This window comes from Gossypium arboreum, chromosome 11 (assembly GCF_025698485.1).
Source record: "Gossypium arboreum isolate Shixiya-1 chromosome 11, ASM2569848v2, whole genome shotgun sequence".
NCBI classification, from domain to species: domain Eukaryota; kingdom Viridiplantae; phylum Streptophyta; class Magnoliopsida; order Malvales; family Malvaceae; genus Gossypium; species Gossypium arboreum.
Genome location: NC_069080.1, coordinates 22007323 through 22017260, shown reverse-complemented (window position 1 = coordinate 22017260; position 9938 = coordinate 22007323). Strand labels below are relative to the sequence as shown.

The following is a 9938-nucleotide window of genomic DNA, read 5'->3' as shown; positions in this document are numbered from 1 at the left end:
TTGGCACTTAGAGTGCGAGATTCCCAAGTATCCGATATTATTCCAAATGGTTCAACGAGTATATTGATGGTATGAAAGAATAAGTGATTGATACATATCATAACAGGTATGTATGTCAATCATATAAGCTTCGAGTCTATGAAACTTGTGAATCACATATCTAACCTTGTGAATGAATATGTGATAGGTTTGTGGATCAATATGAGTTATTTTATGAAATTTTTGATTACTTAATTTGTAGTTAAATGATAAGTTGTACTTATTATTCATACAAGCTTACTAAGCTTAATAGCTTACTCTGTTTATTTTTTCGTGTTTATAGTGATTTCAAAGCTTGCTCGGATTGAGAGTTGTCAAAGATCCCATCACACTATCTAACCGTCGTTTTAGTACTTTTGAACTTGTGTACTTGGTTATATGGCATGTATAGGTATTGTAGTTAATATGGCCTATATGCTGGTAATGTATATAGCTAACTGATTTGGCTTGTAAATGATGTATGTTTTGGTTATGTGTATAGCCATGTGATTTGGCTTATTTTGGTATACTTGGTTATGTGTATATGTTTGTAAATGGCCTTTTGTTATGTGGTTTATATTTGCTTTTTGAATGACTTTTTAAAAATTGGTAATGAATATAGCAAATGGTTGAAATTGAGAATGAATTAGCATGCTAAGTATTAGGCAAAATAATGCATATTTGAAAGTGACCAATTAGGTGAATTCTTGAAGGTGATATTGGTATGTTTTGAATTGGCAAATTATGATGTTATGAGCATTATGGTTGTTGGTATTGGAATAGCATGATTTTGGCTTGGTTGAGACTGGTTTGAATGCCTATTGATGATATAGTTATATGTTATTTGGTATGTGTAGATGAATGCAAGTTTGGGTGAGAAAGATAGCCTTGAAAATAGCCTATTTTTGTCCATACGGGCAAAGACACGGGCGTGTGTCTCAACAGTAGGCAACACGGCCGTGTGTCCCCTGGTACTTATTTAGAAACCAAGTCAATAGCTTCACACGGCCTAGCACACGGCTTGGCACACGGGCATGTGAGGTCATTTTGAAGGGTTCACGGGCTAGTCACACGGGCGTGTGGTTGGCCGTGTGACCCAAGGCAGTGAGTTACACGGGGTAGGACACGGGCTGGGACACAATCGTGTGATCCCATTTCGAATGTCCACACGGCCTGTGACACAGACGTGTCTTTAGCTGTATGTCTCACACAGTCAGGCCACACAGGCGTATGTCCCCTGTACTTTGAAAATTTTCTATGTTTTCCAAAATTTTCTTGAGTTCTCGGTTTAGTCCCGAACCATTTATAGTGCTTGTTTTTGGCCTCGAAGGCTTGTATTAGGGACTATATGATTGTATTTGAATGATGTTTGTTTGGATCTGAGAATTGTATGATTGTTTAATTGATAAGTCCGGCAATGCTCCGAAACTCTATTCTGGCAACGGATACGGGTTAAGGGTGTTACAAAGAGCCTACTCCAACTTCCTTGGATGGTTCAAATTACACATATCTTCAAAAAGGGTAATAGGGTTGCTGATGGTTTGGCTTCAATGGCATTCTCAAGATCGTTGGGTAGATATATTTTCAAGCAACCACCGGATGAAGTGCTTCAATTATTATCTGGAATGATTTAATCATGCTTAATATAGTTATGGTTTAATCATGCTTAATATAGTTATGGTTTATTCCTTCTTCTTGTACTAAAAAAAAAAATCTCACCAATGTGCTATGTCTAAATATATTATGATCTAAATTTGAATATATTTTAATTATGAATCTATTCGCTTTTACTTCGTAATAGTTTGATTTTAGTCGAAGTTAAAAGGTGCATATTACCTATATTTAATAATTATAATTGAACTTAAAAAAACAAATTTAGGAGTAAAATATTAAATAAAATAAAATCCAAAATGAAATGGAAAATAGATGCATAAAAATCAAAGTGAAAATCCAATCCAAACAAGGCAAACAAGGAATGGTCCGTGAGTTCATCATATCCTGTTGCCATTGTAGGGCAATATCAGTTGATCACCACTCTTTGAGGACTTTGGCCAACTTGATATGCATGGGCATGTGGATGACATGTGGTTGTCACCCATCATGAAGAGAAAAAATGAATGGTAGAGGAGTATACTTTATAGGTGGGTCCCCAGTGTAGGGCTCATCATGGCCGTCAGTTTTTGTCTCACTTCGTATGCAACGTAGGTTTCACCGAATGGGGAGAGAGGTTCACTATGCCACTAGCTTTATTGGTCCCATTTATTTTATTTTAAATCTTTTAAACTTTGATAATATTTTGAACACAACATGACTATAATAAAATAAAATATGAACATGACATGAAAATTATTAGAATACGGCATCAAATATTATATGAATATAAAATATCTTTTAAGAAGAAAAATAAAACCACATAAGAAAACAAAAATTACAAATGGTTTGGGTCTATTCTTCATCTTCATCTTCAACCTTATCATCGTTTTAGCTGTCATATTTGTCAACATAAAGTGACGCCATCTTGAATCATCATCATTTACATCTTGGTAGTTATGTCTTTGCATAGAAAAATATTCAAATTTAACTCAAAATTTCAACCACAAATTCCAATATCTTAATATCAGACTGAAACAGCTCACAAGTGTTTCACTCGTGTACTGAGTGAAGAATACGCATCCATTATCACATCACACCAATAACATCTGTGCTCATAAGTTGTCGAGTTCAATTTAAATAAATAAATAACCCTTCAAGTTCAGGTTATTGTAAAAATACGAACAACTCAAGTTACCGAACGAGTCGAATCTTAATATCTAGTTCGAGAGCTCGAGAACATTTATAGGCAGTGGTTGTAATTGTAGAGCAATTGTAATTATATCACAAGTAAAATAAACTGGCAAAGCAATATCCAAGCCCAAAAACAAAGCTAAATAGGTTCATTCTTAGCTATACTTGAAATTGTAACATGAGCAAATGCTTCCAAGGTTAGACACCATAATATGTCCGCCGCACATGACAAAACAAGAAAACGAAAGGCCAAATATAGGAACACGCCAAAAGCTATGCCAAAAGTTATATAAATATAGAACAAATTAAACAAAATTATGACTCGAAATCACACATGAACACGATAAAAATACATGAATTGTCAAGTCACCCCCTTCAGATTTTATTTCTCAGAAGTTGACATAGTGACTAACCTTAGAAAAGCTTTACAACAATGGAGTTTCATAAAAGATCATACACACTAGCTTCCATCTTTATCACCTCAGTCATCCAGTAAACACCACAAGATGTAATTTATTGCTTGCCGTCGAAGATGAAACGGAGTAATGTGGCGACCAAAGCTTCAGTTGCAAATTGATTTTGTGGCTAGCATAACTGGAGCCAGAGGTAGATGTTGGCTACGAATAGTTGAAAAAGATCAAATATCTCTCAGGACCCGTATCTCTATCAGCAGCATCTGACTTGTCCCGTGATTATCTGTATGTTATAGAAAAGTAAATTATAGCTCGATAAAATGAATAAGAGATTGCTAACCAGAAGCAAGACATGGGAATCACAATGAAAATCATAAACTGCGTGACTTTCAACTGTAAGCCATATTTTCAAAATCAAATCCCTTAGTTCAATCCGCATGCCTAAGCTTATCACTACCTAGAGTTTATAGATATATTTCTTTCCGTTTCAGCCACTTTATAGGATAACACTTTGACCAGTTCAAACCTAATGGATACATGTTCAAAATGAGAATATTAAATTCTTTTTCCATATAATTGGAGGGTCTTATTATCCTTGTTCGAATATGTATCAGAAACAAATTTCAAACATGAGTATTAAAGGAAAATGAAGAGTCCAAGCAAGGTTTTCAACAGTATCCATAAACCCTAAAACTTCATCTTTTTTCCCACCCAAACTTACCATAAATACTAAGAACACAATCATAAATCTGGCTGGCCTACATAATTTCATATGTTAAATTACCCAATATTTATTTTGATAAACTAAACTTCATATCACACATACCTTCAAGAGGTCCATGTCCTCGAAGCCTTATACACCATTAGACACATGACAACTGCAGATCTTGACTTTAGACTCCTCTGTACTCTAGATGCAAGATAGCCAACTGAAATTTAGGGAATGACGATCTGAGAATCAATGTATTAGCCATTTGCACAAGAGTCCATTCGTACTCACTAAAAAACAGGTCCAGGAATAAATTGAGGGTATATAATCACCGAAATACAACCTGGAACACGGATACCTACAAAAACATCCAATGAAATCAGTATCAGGGGATCCAAGATGATCTTGCTCCTAAGAAAGACAGAAAGCTCACCACACAAAAAGATATGGTTGCCGAACCACTTCAGGAATTAGTATATGCATACAAGCTTCCTGTTCAATATAAGAAGGTGAAGTCAAGAACTTTGGAAACCGCAGAACCGAACATTGCAGAGCGCAAAATATATGATTTTGCAAAACTTGGGTAAAAGTGACAAAAAGGAAAAGAAGGGGGACAGAGATAAGGCATATGCAATAAGCATAACAGTATCTGTATTATGCTCATATGCATTCACACATACAACCCCGAGAACAATTCATCATATCTTGATGATAGATTACTTACACATACAATTAACTCTATAGCTGCCCTTGGAAAGAATGAACAGAGAACATGCATAGGCTAGCACTTCCAGTCAATTTCTAATTTCAAGGAGCATTGCTCACAGAGAGAATCTATGTTCCTCCGAATTTTATTTTATTTTCAAAGCATCCATGTCCAATATTCGTGGATGACACAAGTATGAGGATATTCCAAATAGACAGAAAAACTTACAAAAATCTAACCATGCCCGTGTTCGACAAACACCTTGCAAAATAAGATAAAATGCCTTTGGAAGAAAGAAACCAGGGATTACCTTGTCCAAGGATCAAAATACTGTTTGCAGCCGTAGGTATCATATCTTGGATCTTTTCGCTAGTAAAAATTGCTTGAACAACTAGCAAATAGAACAGGGAAAAAAGAAAATCATTTCATCAAAATTTAGAAGGAAAAACACACACTAGAATAACAAACTGGAAAGAACACATGGGAACATTACAATAATATATAAGAAAAATGAGTAATAAAGTGACTGATGAATTGAGTTCTTAAAATCTCTGCACATTCATAAGCAAGAATAAAAATTTTGTGGACAAGACCACAAAGGAATCAAAATCATGGAAGAGAATATGAAAGTATTCTCCAAATATTGATAAACGTAGTATGTATATATGACAAAATATTAAATTAATGAAATCAGAGAATTTATAAAACTTGAGATCCATATTAGCAGTTTCCTCACTCTCTCTTTTATCAGTTTCGTTAACAGCAGAGCTAATGTCCACCACATGCATGGAATGATGCCCATCTGATATCCAAACAGTTTGTCTTCCTACAAAATGATGGTAAGTATCATTTAATGGCATAGACGTAATATAAAGCTGAGGTCAAATGGCAAAGATTATCATTAACAAAGCTCCACAGAACTTTTATCTTACTATTCATTCTTTCTCCTATATTTTTATTAACACAGGGTGTTTTAATAGCATATGACTTCAATGTTGCAACCCCGAACTCGTGCCCTACAAAATATTTATTTTGTTCCTTGTTCTTTGCTCACAAGATAACCCATTAGCAAAGAACAATGGAAAGACTCCACTACCCGTTTGCTAGGTATCCAGAATCTTCCGAATGGCAATAATTCCGAGTCATGTCCCATTGCTGTCCATTAATCATGCGAATATTTCTAACAAATAAAGCCTTCGGAAAAACTAAAGAACAAAGTAGAGAAGCTTACTCGAAGAAATATCGGGAAAAACAGCCATCATTTGCACTTTCATAACATGTGGCAATAGCCTCATGTAGCAGGTGACATCTGATCCAACAGATGTGTCTGTTACATGCAAGACAAACAAATCTCCAACAGTATCCAAGACCAAGAACCTCTTAGAGGACAATGGTTGAATTGAAATTGCCTTCAAAGACATAGAGGACGCTTTCCCAGATGTCAAGTCCTTAACCTCCTTTGGCTCAAATGGCACAAAGCATGCACCTGGTTCAGCAGACTCTTGTCTGTGTTTACCAGACCTTGGCTTCACTGCAAATCAAGATGCCAACCAAAGATAAAAAGGAACCGACTTTATGTCAACTTTCTTGGTACTTTAAAAAAAAAACAGATAATTATATTGGAAAAGGAAAAAAAAACTCGCCAAGTACTTAGATTGTGCAAGTGTCATATATTATTTCCATAGTGACCTACTATAAATACACTGAATGGCATATTTATCCCACCTGCTAAACTTCAATCAAACAGAAGTGAAAACATATAAGAGAGCTCAGTCGAGCATACTCTATACTTTACAAAATAAATAATTAACCATCTCAAAACATCGATATGATTTAAACCAATTGACAGCATCTTGCTCACAATAGTCACCAAACTGCTTGGTTAAATAAATGCTAAAGCAATATGTTAGGGAAAATAAAAAATTGAACAAGTGGATATAGCACAAGGCGATGAAAAGGATGTCCAAGTAAAGCCAATTAACTGAGTTATGCTATCATAATGAGCCATATGTAATCACCAGAAGATTCATGATAACAAAAACCTATTACTCGTATCTAAAAGGTTGGGCTAGATTCCAGATTAAGTAATCCATTCCATTTTTTTTTTTTTTTTTAATAAGGCTCAAGCTAAAATCCTAAAGTTCTCTATGCTCCTTGATCTAGAAATCTAACTTAATGAAACAGGAAAATGGCAGTAGATGGTGTTGACATGTACCAAATTTTAATCATTTTCTTTGGGTTCTGAACAATAAATTCCAACCAAAAAACAAACTTCCTCCTATGTTACTAGGTATTTAAACCTCTTCTTATAAGATCTTCATTGAAATGCATTTACACCAAGCACTCTCTAGAGTCCAGACCGTACTTTATCTCCTGTAAATTATCTCAGAAGCCATAACACAAGAAACATTAATCTAAGAAGTGAGCAAAGTTCCGTCTTCTAAATACCAAGCATCGCAAAGACCTTTATCTGAAGTCTAACAAAATGCACTAACTATACAGGTACAGGGATGTCAATGGCACTAGGTGCAGCCTAAGTGCAAGAATCCTTATATTGCCTCACGCGCAAGGTGCAAAAAGGAGTGCCCATCTAAGTGAAGTAAGGCAAAATATGTATATGCAAGTATTATATTGTATGTGTGTATTAAGCTTAACATATATAATCATGGTAATAAACTCTAAAGATATATTTAAGGATGCCACCATACTAAATCACTTGAGCATTTTTGCAAGTAAAATTGCCAACAATTATAGACTGAAATACAGAATCCATTATGTCTTTCAGAAAACAGATTTATAAGCAATAAAACTAAAGTTCAAACCCATAGAACTTACCTGAAACGGATGGCTTTTCAATCTTCCCATCCAAATGACCATTAGAAACAATCTCCGAAGTACTTGATCCACCATTGGAAACACCATTGTTATCTCCAATTACACCATTTGAAAGACCATAATTCTTCACTTTCTTTACCTTTTTCCCTTTCACCAATTCTCTTAAATTCCAAACTTTAACCCCATTTTCCTCCCCTAAAACCAACCATTCAAACGAAATACTGATCGAGAAAACAGGCTTCAAACAATCAATCACAGCAAATTTCATGAGCTTAAAAGCGACCCCATCATCACTTTCATCAGTATCAACCACCAAGTTAACCCCAAAGATTAAAACTTTGGAGCTTGAAACCGAATACAATGCAAAAAAATTAACAGACCCAGAAATCATAAGTTTCAAACCATGACTGACATCAATCAAAACCCCAACTTTATCATCAAACTCAATACCGTTTTGCTTGGAAACAACTTTAGCCTTCTCAAAAGCCTTGCTTCCATCATTCCTATAAAGAAAAAATCTAAGGAGAACCTTGGAACCACCTTTATAAGGGCCAGCAACGACGAAAAGGACCCTGGGGTTGGGAGACTTTTGGGTTTTGAGGAGAAGGAAAGTGGAGGAAGAGGAAGGAGGAGGAATAGAAAGGGACTTTTGGGTGGAAGAGAAAGGGAAGGAAATGGAAGGAAATAGGGAAAGAGAAGAATCAGAGTGGGAAAGGGCGAGGGAAAAAGAATGGGGTTCAAAGAGGAGAGACGTTGGAGTTTTAGAAGAAGAAGGTGAGGCAAAGGGAGTTGGGAGATGGATCTTTGAAGCTTGGCAAACAACCATTTGAATTTTTCTTAACACCAAAAATCCGATCTCTGTGATTTTGGGTTTTTGGAATGAAAGAAAATATGGAAAGAAAGTCAACAAATTTATATGATTCCAAAGGTTAGATTTAAAGGCTAAATCTATAGAGTTTGGTTAAGTGTGGGAGATAATCAGAGGTGTTAATCCTAAGGTCCCGGTTTTGAATTTTTTATCATCTTTTCGTCTTTATATCGGTTTAAATATCTTACTTTATTAATTCTTTAAATTTCATTAAAAATCTATTTTTATATTTTAGAATAATTATTATTTGATAAATTCGGTAGAATTTGTTAAATCCAATAAAAAATAGCTTTTGGTGTAAAAAGCCCTCAATATTTTTCAAAAATTACAATTAAGTCTTTGTTTTTCTTTTACATTCAATTGGATATTTTAATTTTAAAATGCATCAAAAGGCCTTCAAATTTTTTAAATAAATAATTAAGTCCCTAATTTTTTTTACTCAATTAGGTATTTAAACTCTCAAATGCATCAAAAATATTCTTTGATGGTTAACTTTAACAGTTGATCATTAAAGTTAATTGCCCCTCATTTTTTTAGTTAAAGTCAACCTGTATCATAACCACAACCTGAGATATGGTAAAAAATTATAAAAAATAAAAATCAATAAAAATTATACAAATTATTAATTTTTAATAAAAATATAAAATATATATTTAAAACTTGAAAGAATTTATAAAAATTATAAAATTTTATAAAAATCATAAAAAATTATAAACTGTATCAAAAGATCCTTCAACCATTAACTTTAACCCTTGACCGTTAAAGTTAACAGCCCATTTTTTCAATTAAAGTTATCATGTGTTGCAACATAGTGTGACATATGGTGAAAAATAATAAAAAATAAAATCAATAAAAATTATAAAATGGTCTTTTAGTACAATATTTTTTATAATTTTTTATGAATTTTATATTTCTTTAGATTTTTTATAATTATCTTAAGACTTTATAAAATTTTATAATTTTTCTATATTTCTATATATTTTTAAAAAATTACAATTTTACAATTTTTCTAATTTTAATAAATTTTAAATATTTTTTATATTTTTTATTAATCTAGTAAACGGAGTTAAAATTTTTCAACATTAGTGGAATGTTGGAGCTATTAATATTGAATTTCAATGTTTTGACTTTGATATTAGAAGTTTTATTATTTTTATTAATTTACTTTTACCTAAAATAAAAGATTGTCTCAACACTTATAGGTATCGTACTTAACGTTGAAATATGCATTGCAAATTTTTCAATATCGCGACTGAATCTTACATATAATTACATAATGATTAAAGTACATTGACACTATCTGATGTTGAATTTCAACTATTTTTGAAGTAAAACCATCATAAATACATTAGATTGTTCCAGACACCTTTCACTATTTATTGTAACCTAACCCTAATGAATATTTTGTATTGATCTTAACACATATGGGTGTATAATTTAAGTTTAAATTGTTTTTCACTATTTAACCCTAACCTAACCCTAATAAATATAGTAAATACAACTCACCACTCATTAGCGTTAATTTCTTAATCAACTTATTACCAATTACCATTAATCTAACTCTAATAAATGCTTTGTATTGAATTTGATTGTATAGAGTTTATG

At 33.2% G+C, this 9938-nt stretch overlaps 1 protein-coding gene across 3 annotated transcripts; it reads right to left on the bottom strand.

Annotated features, from left to right (window-relative positions):
* Positions 1-2364: 2364 nt before the first annotated feature.
* Positions 2365-8482, bottom strand: LOC108470661 (uncharacterized). 3 transcript variants are annotated; one of them, XM_017772056.2, is made up of 8 exons: positions 7466-8482; positions 5862-6161; positions 5367-5456; positions 4941-5021; positions 4358-4416; positions 4216-4282; positions 4042-4144; positions 2365-3498 (listed from the first exon to the last, which is right to left on the bottom strand). In XM_017772056.2, exons 1-5 carry the CDS (start codon positions 8289-8291, stop codon positions 4388-4390), a joined length of 1326 nt encoding a protein of 441 aa, XP_017627545.1. In that variant the 5' UTR covers positions 8292-8482; the 3' UTR covers positions 2365-3498; positions 4042-4144; positions 4216-4282; positions 4358-4387. The 3 variants fall into 3 exon arrangements, with proteins under 3 accessions (XP_017627545.1, XP_017627546.1, XP_017627544.1); XM_017772057.2 differs by having other exon boundaries at positions 4042-4125; XM_017772055.2 differs by having other exon boundaries at positions 4042-4282.
* Positions 8483-9938: the final 1456 nt, after the last annotated feature.

Coding starts and splice junctions, on each gene's coding strand:
- LOC108470661 (XM_017772055.2), bottom strand. CDS start 8,291: ATGGTTGTTTGCCAAGCTTCAAAGATCCATCTCCCAACTCCCTTTGCC. Junction 5,457..5,861: donor TTTTCCCGATATTTCTTCGA/GTAAGCTTCTCT, acceptor ATCATTTTGTAG/GAAGACAAACTGTTTGGATA. Junction 4,417..4,940: donor TATTTTGATCCTTGGACAAG/GTAATCCCTGGT, acceptor TATATTGAACAG/GAAGCTTGTATGCATATACT.